This window comes from Micromys minutus, assembly GCF_963924665.1.
Source record: "Micromys minutus genome assembly, chromosome: 26".
In the NCBI taxonomy this organism is placed as follows: Eukaryota; Metazoa; Chordata; class Mammalia; order Rodentia; family Muridae; genus Micromys; species Micromys minutus.
This window is the reverse complement of record NC_137961.1, coordinates 2,979,514-3,000,373: the sequence shown is the minus strand read 5'-3', so window position 1 is coordinate 3,000,373 and position 20,860 is coordinate 2,979,514. Positions and strand designations below refer to the sequence as shown.

The following is a 20,860-nucleotide window of genomic DNA, read 5'->3' as shown; positions in this document are numbered from 1 at the left end:
CATAGTAGAGCTCCTCTTGCTTTCAAGTACTGCTCTGAAGTCCGGATTCTGCACAGGAGAGAAAGCACGAAATGTTTGTCTTCCCCAGGCTGCTTTAATCTAATGTGGTGATCTGCAGCTCCACCCATTTTCTCACAAATGGCAACTACTGGGCAGTTGCTCCACATCTTTATCCATTTGCTCAGTGGTAGATTGTGCTGATGCCTAGATGAGGAACCTGCATACTGTTTTCTGTAGTGACCCCAGAAATTTATATTCATACTCCTAGTATATAAAGGTTTCTCCCACGCCACACCCTACCCAATATTATCTGCTGCTTGGGTACCTGATGGTTTAATGTTCAGATTGAGTGAGGTGGACTCTCAACGTAGTTATCTATTTATTTCAGATCTATTCTTTATTTTTAATTATATGTATGTATGTGTGTGTGTGTGTGAAGGGGAGTGGAGGCTATGTTTCCATAAATCTGAATGTGTGCCATAAAGTAAAAGTATTAAATCCGCTGGAACTGAAATTGACAAGCAGTAGCCAGTTGCCTGATACGAACCAGTATTGGGAACTGTTGGGTGCTGGGAGTCGAACTCAGGTCCTCTGCTGGAGCCGTGGTACATGCTCTTACTGGCTGAGTGCTCTCTCTAGCCTGCCATTGATCAGATTCATCAATCTGACGAATGATTCTGTAATGTTTCCACAAATAAACATACTTAAATGTTTATTGACCAGTTTTATTTGCTATTTTGAGAGCTTTCTGTTCAATTCATTTGTCCATTGGTTAGATAATTTGCTTCAGTGTTTAGAAGTATGTATATATATATATATATAATGTAGGTGCATAAATGTATATGTATATGTGTATGTGTATGTGTGTATGTGTGTGTATGTGTATGTGTATATGTATGTAACAATCTGAATGGCTATTTGTCAATTCTTGCTGTTATTTCCTGAGTTGTTGGAATCCTTTTCACAAAGTCCTTGCCTGTGCTAGTATTTTCATTTTTTTCCTCCTAAGTTCTATTTATTTTAAAGTTTCAAGCCTTACATCAAGGTCTTTGATTAATTTTGAAGTGATTTTTGTAGGTGAGAGATAGGAATCTAATTTCATTTTTTTACGTGTGGATAGCCAGCCCCCTAGCACCATGTCTCAAATAGGCTGAGACATGCATGTTTTTTTTTGTTTTTTGTTTTTTTCCCCTTATGCATGTTTTTGGCACTTGTGAAGGACCCATCTGTTGTGGCTGTGGGGGCTAATTTCTGGCCCTCTAATCTGACCTATTGGTATACATGTATGTTTTTGTGCCAGGGGTGTGTTGAGTTTGCTACTGCGTCTCTGCAGCGGGATTTGGAATCAGGTAACATTTAGGTTGTTTGCATGTCCTGACGTAAATATCCCATGAGAAGACATAGATGTACATGGAAAGGGATGATTTGATCAGCAATGATTATATTTTTGACACCCGATTTTTCCAAATATAAGAAGCATATTTAGTGTAAATGTTTTATCTAGAAACCTAGGATCTTGATATATAACTGCATGGGCCAGGCTTTAGAGTTGAGACTTAACGACATGGCTTTGTTCTGTTTTAGAAATCGTCGTCTGTAATGAAGACCGTGGGAGAGAAGACTCGGCAAGGCCTTCTTGTGCCACTGGATCTGGAGTAGAGATTATTTTTTTTTTTAAAGAAAGTTAAAGTTATTCACTTTTGTTTTAGTGTTCCAATTACGTAATATTTATTTATTTATTTTTGGTACTATGGACTGATTATAGGAATTTATGGAAGTTAGACAAATGTTGTCACTGAACTACACCACCATATTCTTTTCTCTAAGTAGACTCGGAGTGTAGAAATTACAACTCAGTGCTAACCCAAAAGATACTCCAATACCCATTGTGGAATTTCCCCCTATTTTTGTATCTGAAAAAGAGTTGCTAGGCAAGAGCCATAGTCCTTCATAATGAAATACACCAAATGCAATTTTATGATGTCAGTTTTGGGCATTATAATCTATGTAACTGATTTAGTTGCAGACATTGTCCTAACCGTTAGGTACTTCCACGATGGACAATATGTTTTTGGTGTTTTAACCTTGAGCTTTGTGCTTTGTGGAACACTCATAGTCCATTGTTTTAGCTACTCGTGGTTGAGGGCTGACTTAGAGAAAGCGGGACAAGATGAACAGCATTCTTTTCTTCTACTTCATTGCTTGCAAGGAGGAGTTTTCACAAGGTGAGCGCATGGGTCAGGTCCTCAGCACTGTTATTTTATCCAAGCAGAAGGTGTATTTTCTAATTTAGTTAGTCACGTGTTCAAGAAGAGTCCATATCATTTGCTTCTCAAGCATTAGGTTTAACGTAAACCATCGCTGAACTCATAGACCTTTTCTAGATCCATTAGCGGTGCCTTTACTTTTCCTCACTATCCCCATCCCCCACTCCCGTCTGTAGTGGTTTGAATGGCAGGTTAAATATCTCTGATGTGGGATGAGGCATCCTTTGGGTATATGCCCAAGAGTACTATAGCAGATCTTGAGGAGGATTTATGCCCAGCTTCCTGAGGACCTGCCACATCACTGGTTCCCACAATGGCACACAAGCTTGCATTCCCTCCAGCAGTGGAGGAGGGCTTCTCTTCTCCCACACCCTCGACAGCACGTGCAGTCTTTTATCTTGCTAGTTCTGGAAAAGTGAAAAGGACTTTGAATCTACATTTCCCGGATGGCTAAGAATGCTCACAAAGTCATTAAGTGCTTCTCGGCCATTGGGTTTCATCTTTTGAGAACTCTCTGATTAGCTCTCTACCTTATTTTTAGATTTGCATTTGTTCCCTTGATTTTTTTTTTTTTAAACCTCTTTATACAATTTAGATTTTAAGCTTCTATCAGGCGCACCTGTCTGGGAGTACAGAGGGGCTTTCTGCAGGAGACTTGGGCTGTGGTCTGTAGGTGAAGGCCTTCTCCATGTTCCCATGGTGGTTCTTGATGAAAGAGATAGTTCATGCTTATCCAGAGCATTTATTGACTGTGGAAAATGGGTGTGTACCACCTTCTGAGGGTGGGAATTTACAGAAAGGAATATCTGGGAAGGGAAGCTAAGTCCTCAGGGCCTCTAGATATCTTATAAACATGGAGAACTCTGTTCTGGGCTAAGTGACTGACATGGTGTTCTGGGTCAGGAATCTGGTAGGTATCAGGGAGACAGACACCTACCACTTCAGGTGATGCCTGGGTGTCATGGTCTCTGAACCTGCTCAACCTTACCAAGTTTCCTGGCTCGGTCCACTGTCCCACAGCCCTTCTGGCTTTTAGGGTTCCTACTGAGAAGTCAGGTGTTATTCTAGCTGCTCTGCCTTTTATGCTACTTGTTCTTAGAGAGTTTAACCCCCTTGTTCTGTACATTTAATGTTTTGATTAGTATGTGTCATGGGAAATTTCTTTTCCGGTCCTATGTAGTGCTCTGTTACATCTTGTACCTTACTAGGCATTTGCTTGTTTAGTTTGGGGAAATTTTCTTCTATGATTTTGTTAATTTTTTTCCTTCGATGGGATTCTTCTTCTTACTTTGTCTTTTTTTTCTCCCCATAGATTTTGTCTTTTCATAGTCTCCCAGATTTCTGGGATGTTTTGAGTCTGCATATTTTTTCTTTTCAGATTACCATCTTCTTTGATTGAGCTCTCAGTATCCTTTAACTTGTCTTCAACACCCACTATTCTCTTTTCTATATCTTGGACTTTGTTGGTGTCTTATCCAGTGTTCCAGTGCTGTGAAGAAACACCAAGATCATGGCAACTCTTATAAACAAAAATGCTGAATTGGGGTTTGCTTACAGTTTCAGAAGTTTAGTCTATTATCTCTATGGTGGGGAACATGGCAGCACACAAGGAGGCTTGGTAGGTGAGAGCTCTACATGAAGATCCCTAAGGCAGTGGGGGGGTGGGGGGGGAGAGGGAGGAGGGGAGAGAGAGAGACAGAGAGAGGGAGGAGGGGAGAGAGGAGAGAGAGAGAGAGAGAGAGAGAGGGAGGGAGGGAGGAGGGGAGAGAGAGAGAGGGAGAGAGGGAGGAGGGGAGAGAGGAGAGAGAGAAAGAGGGAACTGGGACTGGCTTGGGTTTTTGATACCAAGAAACCCACCCCAAGTGACACAAGGAGACACTTCTGAATCCCTCTCAAGTAACACCTTAGTGACCAAGCACTCATTCATATAAATGAGCCTGTGCTGGTCATTCTTGTTCAAACCATCACAGTCAGGGTCAGATTACTTTGGGGAGGTTTTGTTTGAAATCCTAACTTTTTGATTTCTGCTCTTTAAGTTTTTTTTTTTTTTTTTTTTTTTTTTTGTTAAATTCTACTTTCAGGTCTTGAATTGCTTTCATTCTTTTATTCAACTGTCCCTGTTTTCACGGATGTCCGTAAGGAATTCAGTCATACCCTCCCTGAGCATTCATAACTGTTATTTTGAAGTCCTTGTCTTGTAGTTCAGTTATATTGCGTTTCTCAGGGCCTGCAGTAATAATGTGACTGTCTCCTGGTGGGGACATCTTGTCATGGCTGTTCACACGGTGTTTCCCATTCAGGTCTAGCAACCTTGAGTTATAATGTTTGAGCTGTTTCTTGATGTTGATATCTGGTCTTGTGATTGTTGGGTGGGTTTTTCAGTTGCTGTCTACACGTGAATGCGTGCCTGCTATGTGCGCGTGCGTGGCACCAAGAGGGACTCTCAAGGAGTAAAGATGTTGTGGGAGGAGAGGCTCTTGCAGGCTGGAGAGACAGGGCTGAGAGGTGCAGGGTCAGTCTGGGTCAGCGCCAGGAGGTGGAGTTTTCGGTGAGTAGGAGGAGGGGTTCCTACAGGCTGGCTGCTGCGGGACTGAGACCGGAAAGATCTTAACCAGCGTCGTTACTCTTTAATCTAAACAGACATGGCCATCCTTTGGAGCCGAGTAGTCAGATGAGCAAAGGCACAAAGGTTCTTATTTGAAGACAGCACAAAGCTTGTCACTACTGCTGTTCCCGTGAGTCATTACTGCATTGCCAGAATTTTCCAGACTCACCAATACGGTGTTTTAATTTAACAGAGCCTTTCACTTCGTTTAAGGTAGACAAAATGTGCAACGAGACTGAAGTCTCGTGGTTTAGGGGGTCTGGCACAACTGCACTTCAGCCAGTTCTGGGCGTTCACATTCTCGGAGAAGAGAGGTGGGGTAATGGTTGGTGCCGATGTGCAAACAGATGTGCAGCCGATAAGATGGGACGTGAGGCAGGTCAGTGAGTCACGTAGTCATTTGAGATCAAAAGACACCAGCCTTGGGCTGTAACAGGCTTTTTAAAAAATGCTGCTCTTCCTCATCAGCTACAACCCGGTGCATCCCATTAGGACGCTGTCTTCCTTGTGTGCCGTGGACTTCGCTCACATGCCGCTCTCTCCTGCACTTCTTCCTCGTCTCCTTCTTCCACTGAAGTAGTCTTATTTCTGTTCTTATGACTTTTATATGCATTGACTTTTCACACACAGGAAAGCACGTGTGATGTTTGCCTTTCCCCACCTTTTACATCTTTTTTCTTTCTACCCTTTTCACCTTTGACCCTTTTCTCTCTCCCTTTAATAGTACCCCTTCTACCTCTATGTCATAGCATTCGGCATATTAGACAAAATGTGACACTTGTCTGTCTTGAGGTTTGTTTCTTTTGCTTGCTTTATGGTCTCAAATTCTGTCTATTTCAATGTAAATGGATGGTACAATTTCATCCTTTATGGCTGAGGAAAACGTCATTGCTACTATATACCACATTTTCTTTTGTGTGTCTGTGTAATATGTGTGGTGTTTCTGTGTGTGCTGTATGTGCACTTGCACATGTGAGCAGCTGCATACACATGTGTACATGTATGTAAAGGCCAGAGGAAGAGGTCACTCAGAGATCACTCAGCAGAACTTCCTCCTTTTCTCTAAGGGAACAAAACTTGATTCACTGGGGCTGGTGAAATACTTCCCGAGGGACCAGAAAGAAACGTTTAAAGCCTAGTTAAAGTCTCCTTGGGGGATTGTGAAACAGGAGAATCACACACACACACACACACACACACACACACACACACACACGGAGTAGGTGAGACAAGCTTCAAGAAGCTCCAACAACTTTACACATATACATAGACATGCACACATACATGCATATATACATACTTAAAAACACACACATTCACACATTGGGTTTTTGGTGTATATTTTTCTCAACCTCCCCTATAGTCCACCACCCACCAGAGGTAGTGGAAAAGAAAGGCTATTGGGATACAGAAGAAGTGGACCTGTTTAGAAATAGTCCTTTGGGGAGATTCCAATCCCCGTTGTTCTCAGTTTAGTCTTCTAGCAAACACCAAACACAAACTGGAAGCTGCAGACCAGGCCACTCCGTCGGCCCCACATATGAACCAGCAGGGGCAGTTCAGTCCAGAAGAAACCCAGAGGCTCACCACTAGATTCGGTACTCAGAAGCGCAAGAAACTGCAGGAACCTCGGCAAGTTTCTCTCTATCAAGTCACTACCAGGGATGCTCAGCGAAGCAATATAAAGTGAACCAATCATGCATGCCATCAGGAAAGAGTAGTGAGTTGGAACACGGAAACCAGTGCCCGAGCTTCCACTGTCTGTGACATCATGTCTACATTCCTTCTAAACGTCACGTGTTCTTTCACATGTCTGCATCAACAAAACACCCATTCATGTGTATACCCCAGAAAAAACATTATTTGGCATTACTTCTCCAACAACTCCATTTTTCCCCCACAGCTTGCATATACCACCAAGATTTTCCAAGCAGTATAAAATTACAGTGTGATCACATTCTATTTTTCTCTTAATGGATGATTATAAAAAAAAGCAGTATGTTTCCCCGATACCTTTACACGAAACATACTATAGGTAAAGAAAAACAAATCCTTCCCAAGTATCGACATACATTCGTGAATAAGCCACTTGTTATAGATTAACAAAGCATAAGGAAGTTTTCTCAGCCAGTTGTGGTTACTGAGAGGGTCAATTATTTTACTAATTTATCTTAAAAAGTAATCTTGTAAAAATTCTTCAAAGAACTATAAATCTAAGCTTTCATATAAAAACAGTCTTTTTTTTTTTTTTACTTTAAGTCATCAGAATGCACATCTCTTCATTATCAAAATTTCACTACTTCTATCAGGAAGCTGATGGCAGAAAAAGGTAGACGAAATTAATCACACCTTTATCCCTGGTCCAGCTTCGGCGAGAGTCCTGCCAGTCGGCGCTGTTCCGGCTGCCATTGTTCTTGCTCCGACTTCAAAACTCCCTAGTTTAAGATCATGCCTTTCTGAGCTTTAAACTGTTCTTCTGAGATTGTCTACATCAGAGCCACCGACAAAAACAAACCAACCTAACTGCTAGCAATCGACTTCTCCCAATGCTTGCTAAGGGTGGCGGTCACCGCTAACAACCTACAGCTCTTTGCAAGGGTGATGACTGAGTCAGTAACCTGCTCCAGCAGCGATACTTGAAAGAGAGCAAACACTATGTAAGTGCCAGTGATATGCCCAGGGCGGGGCTATAAGCCCCTTACGGTTTCCATACATCTGAGATGATGGGGGTGGTGTGAGGCAGCAAGCAGAAACGAGCAGTCCCACAGCATGAAGTCCTCAGGACCCACAGTCCTCCTGGCTCTGCCTCCACAAGGCGTGTCCATCCTAAACCGTGCTAACTGGTGGGCCGCATGTGTGAGTTCTAAAGCCATTGTGCTGTTCCTCTTCTGTGGCTCCCGGCAGTTTTAGTCTGCCAACCTCTGCACCAGTGCCATGCGCTGCTGTGTTTCTTTTGGCTGATACATTTCTTTTACCTGATTTTCTTCTCTGTTCTGAGTCACATTTCCTGGCTGGCTCTATGACAAGTCGTTTTTTCCCATTGTGCTGGGATAAAAGGTGACAGACACCCTGCAAAGACATTGGTTTCTTTTTGATTTTTAACAGCCAAAACACAGGCAAATTCCCTTGACATTTCACAGGTTGGCTGAAGGTTACATAGTCTCTGCTTCTCCCCTTGGCAAAATCTCTAGGTTTTAAGATATAATTTACATGTCCACATTGTGACGTTCTCTGTGACCTGGAGGATTTCTCAGATACTTGCCTATCACTCTTTAATTTGGTGAGAGTTGAAGTCTGAGTTCTCTGATGGAGGTAGCTGTGAGGTCTCTGGGATTTCCTTCACTTGAGTTTCCCCTTCCCATGCGCACAGCGCAGAGGAGCAGGCAAGGGCTTGAAGAAAGATGCTTCCTCTTTGAAATTTCTAACTACTCTGGTCGGTTCTTGCTCTATCTTGTCATCAGGAAGACTTCAACAGGTCTTGAGCTGCGTTAAGTTCTTTGGACTGTGGGTGCCTTCAGAGGGAAAGATGAGTAAACAGGTCACACAGCACCCATCAATTTCTCCCTAATTCTGGTTGTTCACCCCTCTCCCACCCCCTCCCTGGAGTGTGTGTGTTTCCCAGAATTAACATTGTGATCGCTATGAAGGCTTGTCTGATAACATTACTGGAAAATGGGACGTGTTACTTACTTTTTTCCCTCAAGTGAAAGACTTTATGGAGATAAATTATGCTAAGAAAGCATAATTTTTCTTAGGCTTATCGCTATTAGACCATTTGCTCCAAAATCTGACATAATGACCAACCAATTAGGAAATTATACTCAAATCTTTTCTATGAAGTTAGCCTCAAATCAGCAACACTTTGTATAAAATTTTCTTGAATTATTATGATATTGAGCAACACTCGGGGTCCCTTCATCTCCTCGGAAGTGACCTTTACAAACCGCTGCTCTCCTCTGGTTCCCGGAGGCGTACATAGCTCTGAGGAGGTTCAGGCACAGCATCTTCTATAAGACTCACACGGAGCGGCAGCCCACTTAGCAGAGAGGTGAACTGAGCAAAGAGAGGAATTAGGAACTGGCGGAATCTGGATTTGAACCAAGGCATTCTGGTGTTGTTAGAGATTTTACTTGTCTCCCCCCCCCCCCCACTTTGCTGGGATTGAAATATTCCAACAAAGTCAATTGAGAGAACGGGTTTATCTTGGCTCACAGTTCGAGGTATAATCCACCATTGTGGGGAAGTCAAGGAAGTAGGAACTTGACCTAGCAGGTCACATTACATCCACAGTGAGGAACAGGAAACGATCAGCACGCGTTGTGCTAATTTGTAGTTTAGCATCCCCTGCCCAGGGGATAGCCTTGCACACAGGCTAGATGGGTCTCTTTACACTAATTATCCAAATGGAGTTAATCCATGGAAGGCATGCCACAGTGCCCCTTTCTCAGGTGAACTTATATTTTCTCAAAGAGATGCTAAACAACATTTGTCTATTATCTACCCTCTACTGTCTGTCTGTCTATCTGTCTGTCTACCTTCCTTCCTTCATACCTATTACCTGTCTTTCTATTGATACAGATATGGTCGCACAGTCACCTAGTCTAGGCTCAAATGATCCTCCTGTATATATGTGTACATATGTATGTATATGTATGTATATAAATCATGCCTGTATGTGCATGCTAATACATCTTGCTGAATTTCTACTCTTAACACTGGCATTTGCTTTCTCTCCCAATCTTTGCTGCCTGTGCCAATTAGGCTCTCTATGTGCAGTTGATAATATTTATGCGATTTTCATGGATTTAAATAGTATTTAGCCCACTGGCTTATAAACCACTTCAGGAATAGCAAACAGGTATTTCTTGTTGTGCTAGATATTCAGAACAGACTCAAGTAAAGCGTTCTACTACAAATTCTACTATAAATTAGTCCCAGGCACTGTTAATATTTCTTCTATACTGTACTTTCACACTGTGGTATTTATATTTCCAATAATTGCTTTTCTCTTGTGCTTTATTTTGCAGCTAGTAGTATAATGACTGGTACACCTGTTGAGTTCTAAGGTCGTTGAGGATAGAGACCATTAGTTGTCCTTGTGGTTGACATTTTCTAGACCTTGGCCTCTAGCCCAAATAGAATCTAATTTGTAGATGTGATAGTCAAGTAGAAACTTACATAAATTTAAAGAGTCAACTGTTAAAATATCGATCTTAGAAAAGTTCCAGGTAGACTTAGTAGTGAAGACCGAATCCTTTAAGCTGTGAAGAGTAGCAAGAAGGCACAGCAGAACTGTGGGAGATGAAAAGGCAGTGGTGGTGGTTTGTGGGGAGGCAGATCATGGGGAATCTTAGAAGATATGCTAAGAATTTGGGATTTTAAATGTGATGGAAACCATTGGTGCATGTTGGCTAGAGCAATGACATATGAATTATATTTTAGGAGTTCAGTCTGGATTGTGAAGGGAATAGGTTATGTGAAGAACATGAATGGAATCGGGGTGGACAAGATGGCTCAGAAGATGTCTTAGTTAGGGTTTCCATTGCTGTGAGCAGACACCATGACCAAGGCAACTCCTACAAAGGCAAACATTGAACTGAGCCTGACTTACAGGTTCAGAAGTTCAGTTCATTATCATCATGGAGAGAGGCATGACCTCAGAGATGGTGCTGGAGGAGAAAGCTCTATGACTTGATCTAAAGGCAGCCAGAAGAAACTGACTTCAAGGCAGCTAGGAGTGTCTCACAACCCACCCACACAGTGACACACTTTCTCCAACAAGGCCACACCCACTCCAACAAGGCCACACCCACTCCAACAAGGCCACACCCACTCCAACAAGGCCACATCTACTGATAGTCTCACTTCCCTTGGGCCAAGCATATTAAAACCACCACAGAAGGTAAAGGTGTTCGCTGTAAGCTAGACAACAACTTGAGTCCTTGGAATGTAATTCTTGGAACTCGTATATATGGAAGGAGAGAACCCACTCCCCAGAGCTGTTCTCTGAACCCCACCCTGCCCCAAAGAATCAGGAAGATTGATTATGGGCTAGAGAGACAATCTGGGTCATGGATCACCTGATTAACTTAGGGATGAAGTGGTATGAAGTGTTTAGAGTCTGAATATATTTAACTTAGAATCTATAAAATTTAGAAAGAACTTTTATGTCTGCAAATGTGTCTATCTATCTGTCTATCTATCTATCTATCTATCTATCTATCTATCTATCTACTACCTACCTACCTACCTACCTACCTACCTATCATCTACATATGAGTAAAGAAACTGAGGGTAGATCAGGAGTTCTGGTAAGCTTTGAAGTAGTGTCTTAGTTGTCTTTCTAATAGCCTCAAATTGCTTCTAAATAAGTGTCAACTTTTTTTTTCAAATTATGAAGTTTATCTGTAGGCTGCAGCCCATATTTATTTAAAAGTTCTTTCAGAAGAAAGGCCTGGGAAGGGTTCTTTAAGAGTCTTTGGAGTGTTTTGCTTTCTTTTTATATTTCTACTATGAAAAAGTCTTAGAGAATCCTTGTTGATATCAGAGATTTACTAAATTAAATGGGAAAGATTTCATCTCTTCTTGAGCCTTCACATTCTGCAAGGAAGTGTTCTGTGTTGTAGTTGAGGGGAGCTGACGAACACTGAATTGGAGTTGTCTTTTGGAATACAGTGGGTAAGGATCAGTAGGTAAGGTGAGGGGCGGTGAACCATGAGAAGCCTGGTAAGGTTGAGCTGGGCTTGAGCACTGGAGACCTGGAAGGGATGGCAGGAGCTTTGCTCCCGACTTCAGGCACCTGCCACATAGCCACAGCCCCCAATAGAAAGACTTGGGGCCATCAGTCACATATAGATAGCACCTGTAAGTCCTCCCTCATGTAGACGAGGCATCTCAGGCCAAGCCAATAGGAAGCACCTGCTGTCAGACCCAACCCATCCCCAAATTGTTTATAAGATCCTCTACAGAAGGAATGAACTGTGTGAGAATTACTCTGTTGTCTGAGAGCACCTGTCCCATGAGCTGTAACACTGCCTGGGAAGAGAACGCTCCCCGAAGCTTTCGCCACTAGAATCTCTCCTGTACTCTGCTCTCACTGGCCAGCCCTCCACCAGCTCCGCACAGGCAGTGAAGCAACAGCGACTGCCTGCAGCGGCACCAGAGCGGCTGTGGAGGTGGCCGAGGTGCTTCCTCTTCCGGCTTTGCTAGAACCTGCCCACCAGGCTGTGCCGGAAGTCTCCACTGGTAGCTTCCGGTGCACACACCCACTGTCTGGGTTTGGGCTTTAAGCTTTCTGTTGTCAGTGAGTCATTTTACCCTTTGCAGTCTTAGCCTCTCCTACTGTGAAATGAAACCAGCTCCTGACCATCTCATGGTTGTTGTGAAAATAAGGTATTATATTTGCTTAGTCGACATATCACACATACATTAAAATTTAATGAGGTCCAAATCCAAAGTCTTCGAAGCAATTATAAAGCAATGTACTAGAAAATATGTGTGCAAAAATTCTATATTTATATATTAGTTCAATATATACCCAAATATACACCATAAAATGTCTAAGTGCAGAGAGTTAATTTACAGATGTTAAATAATAGTAAGAGAAAAAAGTAATAAGGTCTGTCATGCTAGAATGCCTATAGATAGCAATATTGTTATCTATTGTATATTTTAAAAATATAGAGGTATATTTGTATATTTTCACTATAAAAAACTAATAAATATTTCAGGTGATAGACATGTTTAACCTGGTCTAAACATTGAACATACACATGTCTTGAAGCATCCGTGTCTCATAAATATGCATTTTATCTTTTATAAGTCATTGAAAATGAACGTAATGTCTAAAAGGATATGACTGAAGGAAAATATGTTTGCTTTATAGGTATTGGTTTGCCTTGAGGACGGGTTACCATGTGGTTTTCAAACAAAGCACCAGGACGGGCACTTCCATGGAGGAACAAGCAGATCCTCACAGAGAGGCAATAGACACAACCACAGACCTGAGCATGCTCAGGCTATTCGAGACCTACCTGGAAGGCTGCCCACAACTCATTCTTCAGCTCTATGCCTTTCTGGAGCGTGGCCAGGCCAACTTAAGTCAGTGTAAGTCTTTCTTAATGATCTCCGTATGCCACCGAGCTCTTATGGTAACTGTATAAACCCCAGGCCTGCTTTCAAATGTTTTTAATTCCTAAGACTTTTTGAAACAAAATTCAACATGTTTTAAATAGTAAGATGTGTGTAAAGGTATAGTCTCTCTCTCTCTCTCTCTCTCTCTCTCTCTCTCTCTGTTTCTCTCTCTCTGTGTGTGTGTTTCTCTCTCTCTTTCTCTCTATCTCTATTTCTCTCTCTCTCTCTCTCTGTTTCTCTCTCTCTCTGTGTGTTTCTCTCTCTCTCTCTGTTTCTCTCTCTCTCTGTTTCTCTCTCTGTGTGTGTGTTTCTCTCTCTCTCTCTCTGTTTGTCTCTCTGTGTGTGTTTCTCTCTCTCTCTCTGTTTCTCTCTTTCTGTGTGTGTTTCTCTCTCTCTCTCTCTCTCTGTTTCTCTCTCTGTGTGTGTTCTCTCTGTTTCTCTCTCTGTCTCTCTCTCTCTCTCTCTCTCTCTCTCTCTCTCTCTCTCTCTCTCATCTTCAGTAAAGGATCTTAGAAAATATTCAACATTTGTAGCTGTCAGGAAAACTTAAGTTAAAATGACTTTGAGATTTCATGTCACCCAAGTCAAGTGGACGTCACAGATGCTAATGAAAAACTGGTAAAAAGAGGTATACTATAGGGGATATCAATGTAGACGAATCTTAAGAAAATTAAAAAAGACACCATGTGACTCAGTTATACCACACCCAACCATATACCCAAAGAACTCCATATACTGACACTACCATGTTTATTACTGCTCTATTATGAACATCAAGAAAATGAGCCTGAACTAGCTGTTCATCCACAGATGAAAGCTAATGAAAGTGTAGTGCGTACATACTATGGAATTTCGCTTATTTATCAACGAAATTTGCAGGAAAGGGGATGAATCTGGGAAGTATGGTATTAGATGAGATGACCCAAACTCGGTTGGACAAAACCACATGCTCCCCCTACACAGGCTCTACCTGGTAAGGTATGCGAGTATGCATATAAATGGTCATAAACGTGACCCAAGTGTAAAAAGCTAGAAAAGAGATCAGCAGAAGTTATTAAAAAGCAGCTGAGGTGCTCTGTCAGGAAGCGTTTGTGAACCCCCAAAGACCACCAAGGAGCCATTTCCAATGAAATACCATTAGGGTCTCCTTATTACAAGTTTGGGCTTAGGCTCTCCTCTAAACCAGCCCTGAAGGAAAGGGAAGGAGGAGAAGCCTCAAGCCCTCAGCAGGACAAGGTTTTTATAGGAAATGGAAGTAACTATGGGCACAGGGTGGGGGGAGTATCTGACTTGCCAAGAATGTCTCCTGTAAGCTGTCAGGTGGGTGTTCTGAAGCAAGACCGTATGCAATCACAAATGGTCTGAAAGCACATCCGAAACCATCAGACTAATCTTTGATGGACTGTTGCTAGGAAGTAGCTAGGGAGTAACTCTGGGTGCAGTTTGAGTTGTGCTGCAGGTCAGCTCAGCTTCCCAGGCTTCTCCCCCCCCCCCCTTTTTAAAGATGGAGGCCTGTCTTAAGATGGAGTACGTGTGTCCTCTCATTCCCCCCTTTCTTTGGTAACTAGAAAGCCCAATCATGGGACTCCCTGAAGTTTTTAGGCCTTGTTTTGAGGGACTGGTAGTAGATCTAATTTCATGAAAACAGTAACAAGGTAACAATGTAACAAAGAAACAAGTAACTGTGATTCACTTAACTCAGGCCTGGATGAATTGGTGATTGGAAAGGACTGGGCCATGGTATTTTAGAGGGGACAGCGCTGTCATTGTCCAGTTCTTGTGGTATCCTTGGGGCCTGGGTAGGGCTCCCATCAGTGGGAGCTGAACTTTCTTGAACTGGTCTGGGTTGACTTTAACCATAAATGGGTCTGTGATTTTATGTTGTAATCTGAACTACGTCCAGAGTGATGGGAGGAACCTTTTTAACGAGTGTCTAATGATCCCTGGCTGGAGGGGACCTGTTTTATAGAGAATGTGAATTTTAGGGAAACATATTTATGAGCCCAATGGACACCTTTGAGATCATCTAGTAATTGGTGAACCTCGAACTCAACAATGTCCTTTGCTTGTGTGTTAAGAACAATGTGGGTAACGTCCCGATCATGATTTTAAAAGGGAGGGTCCCGTCTGATAAAGGAGTCAGACCCAGTAGAGAGTGAAGGGAAGGGAGTTTATTCAGTCGTTTCTAGTCTCTTAGGTCAATTTAGTTAAGGTCTCTTTTTAGGGTTTTGTTCATTCTCTCCACCTGTCCTGAACTCTGGGGTCTATGTGTACAATAGAGTTTCAACCAACCCGCAGAATATTGGCTAGTCTCTGACTTACCGGGGACACAAAGCTGTTCGATTATCTGACCCTGTCCTCGGAGGAAGTCCGTACCTCGGGAGTCTGTGCTCTTAAGAGCTTTGGTGTCACCGTGGATATAGTTTCATGTTTAATGGGGAAAGCCTCAGTCCAGCCTCAACGGGTCTCTCTCTATAAACAAGGTCTCTTTAAACATCCGTAAATATTTATACTCGAATGTTTCTGGTTTTACCTCTGTGAAGTCTCTCTCAGCAGCCTCTGGGCTTTGTGCCTCAGACCTATTACTTAGATCGCAGAGTTCCCCTTACTCCCTGCACTGCTCAGCCGCCAGGCTTCACAGTTCCTGACCGTCTGTCACCTCTGAGCTGGCACCTCTAATCTATTCCTGTATTTTCCAAACATCATGTGGGAGGAGTGGTGGATCTTAGGAAGTATGTTCAATCTCATGTCTTCTGGGTACAACAGGGTTTGTAATCTGCTGTTTTCTACCACCTGCCATAATGCAGGGATATGGGGGCAAATTTCTACCCCAGATGATGCCATTTTTTTAGAATATTTAGGGTGGTCAGGGAATATAGGATCTCCCAGATCAGGGAAGTCAGAGGTGAGACTCTGGTTTCTAGGGCAGTGTGACAGGCTGCTTCGTCTGTCTTATTGTTGACCTCTGAAACTGGCCCATCGATGTCTGGGTCAGGCAGCAGGCTAGCTGGGTTTAGGGCATCTGGGGTCTGAAATCTAGGGGGGATTCAAGAGGAGAGACTTGTAGTGAGTCATACTGGCATCAGTGATGGTCAGGCTTTGGCCCAGTGACAGTTTGTCAGCATCCCAAACCAGGAGGCCATTGCTGGGATAATGTGTAAATGGGGTGGGGGTTGGGTACAGCTTCTGGCAACTGGGTCTAATTTCTTTGACAGGTAGGCCATTAGCTGACACCTGGGGCCCAGATCTCTCATCCATGAGGAGATGGAATAACTTAGTCACATTTGGTGGCTCCAAAGCTGGTGTAGAAATTTTTTTTTCTGGTGCCTGGATCTAGGGAAGTCACCTGTGGTTAGCAGAGCAGCGGCTCCATAGTCTAAATTTTTCAGGGCTTCTAAAAGGTCCTGGGTCTTTAAGAAACATTTTTGTTTGGTTTCTGTTGTCACCAGGAAGTCATTTATAAACTAAGTTTCATTATACCTAAGGAAGCTGATATTTTTTTCTCTATTTTTAGGGTTATCCTGGGCATCTATTAAGGCCCTGGTTTGAATAGGCTTTCTCCTTCCCACCCACCAGGGCATTTTCTGGACCAGTGGCCCTCTTTTTTTATAATAAGCACATTGGTAACTGAGGGGTGGGTTTATAGAATCCCAACATTATGGGCAGGCAAGATGGGTTAGCAGTTAAGAGCACTTGGTGCTCTTGCATAGGGTCCAGCTTCAGGTTCCAGAAGCCATGTGGTGACTCACGATTATCCCTAACTCTAGATCCAGAAGATCCATTGCTCTCTTCTGGCCTCCACAGGCACCAGACACACGTAGGTAAAACAGCCATAAATATACGATTGAAAACAAAACAAAACAAAACAAAAACCCCAAAACCCCCAAAACAAATGAAACCAAAACGACAACAGCAACAACCCAAAACAAAAACCAGACAATTTAGGAGAAATCAGTATTTTAATTAATGAAGAGGAGAAAAGTTAAGTCAAATCCTTAGTGTTCTGTGTCAAAATCAAGAGAGGAGAAAGGCGTTTGTGAGGAGATCATCACGAAACATCACTGGAAGTCTGACTGTGCACATGTAGACCGGGTGCTGCTTACTCAGAGGGATTCATGTTCTGTATTCCCTGTGACTTTTTCTTTCTGGTTTTGTTTTATATTTGCATCACCTCCTAAACCATCCTCTGCTTGGACAGTGACATAGCAATGACTTGTATTTCCAGAACAGTAACGAGCTTCTGCTCTGCGCTGGGACAGAGCAGGTGAAGGTGCCAAACCTATAGAACTTTGTGAATTCCAGAGTCTGTTTGTTCATGCGACTTAGGGTCTGTGGGTTCTGCCAAATTATTTTGTTAATGATATATGCTTATGTTAAATTTTCTTTTTAACTGTCTCATAACCCATTAAGCTATCTCCTAATGAATTAGGTATGGGTATAAGGTTAAAGCCAAATAGCGTGGAAAGCCAGAACTTACAATTACAGTGTTTAGCCCAAGTATTGCTTACTGAATTTGTCTGAGATAATTCTAAAGTAGTATGATACAGTTGATTAGCATACCAACAAATCTCGGCTCCATCTCTTTGCCTGACAAGAGTCAAGTAATACATTTCTTCAAACCTCAGCTCCACTAATGCAATGTGGGAATATTGAAGAATTAGACTCGTAAGCGAGCTGACGTGTTGGTGTATGTCTACAGTGCTAGAGCATGCATGGCACATGCTACTTTTATTATGACGATTACTAATATCACTGTTGCTAATCCTAAACCAGTGTTTTGTTTTTTTTCTTTTGTAGACATGGTCATCATGGTTTCCTGCTGTGCTATTTCTTGGTCGACCGTCGACTATCAAATAGCTTTAAGGAAATCGTTGCCCGATAAAAAACTCCTCAGAGGACTCTGGCCCAAACTCACATATCTCTTTTACAAGTTGTTTACCTTGTTGTCCTGGATGTTGAGCATTGTGCTTCTGCTGTTTGTGGACATGAGGATTGCTTTGCTTTTGCTATTGTTTCTTTGGACCTCAGGTTTCATATGGGCATTCATAAACCACACCCAGTTTTGCAATTCTGTAAGCATGGAGTTCTTATATAGGATCGTGGTTGGATTCATCCTTGTGTTTACATTTTTTAATATCAAGGGACAGAGCACCAAATGTCCAATGTCTTGCTATTACACCGTCAGGGTTCTAGGGACCCTGGGAATCTTGGTCGTGTTCTGGATTTACCCTCTCTCTATCTTTAACACCGACTATTTTATCCCTATCAGCGCCACCATAGTTCTCTCCCTTCTCCTCGGGATTATTTTTCTTGGTGTTTATTATGGGACTTTCCACCCAAACAGAAATGCAGAAACACAACTCGATGAAACTGACGGGAAAGTGTCTCGGAGAGGTTGTAGAATAAGATATTTTCTAATGGACTAAGTCATGACTTTATGAGAAATGTGTTGTTTTTTTTGCTTCATGGCCTAGTAAAGAAAATGTCTGTCATACGTATGGACTTAGTTCATCGCCTCTGACTTGAAAGGAGTTATGGCAGATGGCGAGTGAGGACATCACACCATTTTATGGTTTAAAATAATTTCTTTGTGGTGTTGCTGAGGATTAGCCCCTGTGCATGCCATGTAAGTTATCTGGCCACTGAGTTGCACCCCCAGCCATCTTGCTGGTCTTCAGTATTGAGATAGTTGCTTTCTGCCTCACAGAGAATAAACAACGCGTTTCCCACGAGGCCCGTGGTGCGCTCTCCCGCTTTGCCCTTATTGCTCCTAGGACTGATGTACTATGTGGACCACTGCAAGAGGAGAGGGAAAGGCTAGAGCGTCTTGTCCCCCCTTTACTCTCTTCAGTCAACACAGGGCTTCTGAGTTGGAACCGGTGTGATGAAGGGATGGAGGAATATGAACGAAGATTCTTAGGGTGGACCTACTGTGCTCCCTCCATGAGTTCCCCAACTGAGAAACACAAATCATAATCTGAGACTGGGAATCCGTTGCTTCCTGATCGTCCAGGGCTACAGACACATTTTAGTGAGCATACAGCCGTTATACACAACAACAAGTGTCACTGTCATACCGGACACAGTGCACTTCGGTCACCTGCTTCCTCTCTTGCTCCACTCCCAGTCCTGCACACCCGACCTTCCCAAATAGCTCCCCTACTTCCATATCTTAGTTTTCCACTTTCACTGCTCCATGAGTTTCAACGTGGTTGTTTACGGGAGCGTTGGCAGTTTAACTCTCTCCCTTCTCATCAACCAATCGGCTGGAAATCCTTAGTGTGTGTGTGTGTGTGGGTGGGGGGGCTTCTCCATTCTCTCTCCTCCCTCCATGACAGTGCTGGTGGGCTCAGTTTCTTGTAGGTAGTTGTGAATTCAAGAATACAACAGCCACGCAACTCCTGGAAGTCAGCCATCTGCATCACCCCATCTCCCTGCCCCCACCTGCAGCTCTTTCATTCTCTCAGGCTGGTCCCTGAGCCTTGGAGGGGTGATGCAGATGTCCCTTTATCGTCAGTCAGTCCTTCTCAGTACATACATAAACGCCCTTTTGGGTCTGGGATATCTCCCTCAGGATGGTGTTCCACCTGTTTGCCTGCAACTTTTATGATGTCCTTGTCAGTGGCTGAGTACTGTTCCATTGTTTTGGTTCTCGGAGTAACTAAGAGGATGCCTGCGTGAGATTGAGTTCCTGAAAGTAACTCAAAGTCAAAGCTTGCCCTGCTAAGCTGCCTTGGATTCAACCCTAACCCTGCTAATTAAAGTTGAGTTCTGTGATTGTCCTGACAGCCTCTGGACTTGGCACAAAATGGAGGATTTCCTTCACTAGTTAGGGCTTCCCCTTCTCTGACCTTAACCCCCACATGCCTCTACCCACAGAATGCCATGAAATCTTAGATTACAAATTCACCTTCTTCCTCTGGGTAAGAACCTGTTCAGCTAGCACCTGAGATTCCTGGAACGATTCTCTATGCTAATAGGCACCTCAGTACCTTTTAAGCCTTCAGCCAATGACAGTTGCCCACAAAGGATATTTCTGACAGCCCCACCCCATTCCTAAACCTATTTATAGTCCTTGAATCGTCCTGAGTGAAGTTGATGTGTCTCCTCTCACTGGTCCTGCCATGTCCTCATTACGGTACATAATTAAAGGCCTCTGAATCTCTGGTCCACTTGCTCTTCTGGACCAACATTTGCTGATGATTTGGGGGCAGGGAAGGTCACAAAGCTTAATGGATGTGAACCCTTAAAAATGCATATTCTGTTACCAGTGGAAAAACTGGACATATCACACGTCTTATAACAATAAAAATAACCGGTTGAATCACTCTTGAGAAGAGCAAACCTAAAAGATAAAACAGATCACAAGACTCAAACTTTACTAATTGTCCTGGGCATGTTGCTAGGCGCTACTGACCCAGAACAGGTGTGAATAGTCTGGTGCTTGCAGAGGGCAGCTGCTGAAGCGTCCACCAAAGCCAACACGACGTCTTCTAGAATGTTTATTGAAATATTGGCAATTTTCATGTCCTAGTAATTGAGAAAGATAATAGCAGAGGTGGCTATATTTATATAATTATATAGATTTTTGTAAAGTGCAGCAAAATATTCCCTGTACTTTAAAAGTAAACAGCACTGGCAGGAGCTACCTACTCTTTAAAGTCTCTGTGTTCGAGTACAGATGTGTGCGAGCCACAATTTGAGTGTCTGACCTTGCCTTTCATGGTGTCCCTTGCTCTGTGTGACAGGATGGCTGGCCCGAGAGCTCCTGGAGATTTCTCCGTAGCCTCTGCCTTCCGTCTCATAGATGTTTGGGGCATCCCATCGTCACAGATGCACGCTCCTGATTCTAGGG

The 20,860-nt window shown here is 43.0% G+C and overlaps 1 protein-coding gene across 1 annotated transcript; it reads left to right on the top strand.

The window, feature by feature from the left end:
- Nucleotides 1-1,953: 1,953 nt before the first annotated feature.
- Nucleotides 1,954-18,431, top strand: XKR9 (XK related 9; the record flags this gene model as incomplete). Its single annotated transcript, XM_080938576.1, has 3 exons — nt 1,954-2,225; nt 12,758-12,978; nt 17,803-18,431. The coding sequence occupies 3 exons, from the start codon at nt 1,954-1,956 to the stop codon at nt 18,429-18,431; spliced, it is 1,122 nt and encodes a 373-aa protein (XP_080794702.1).
- Between the last annotated feature and the right edge of the window lie 2,429 nt (nt 18,432-20,860).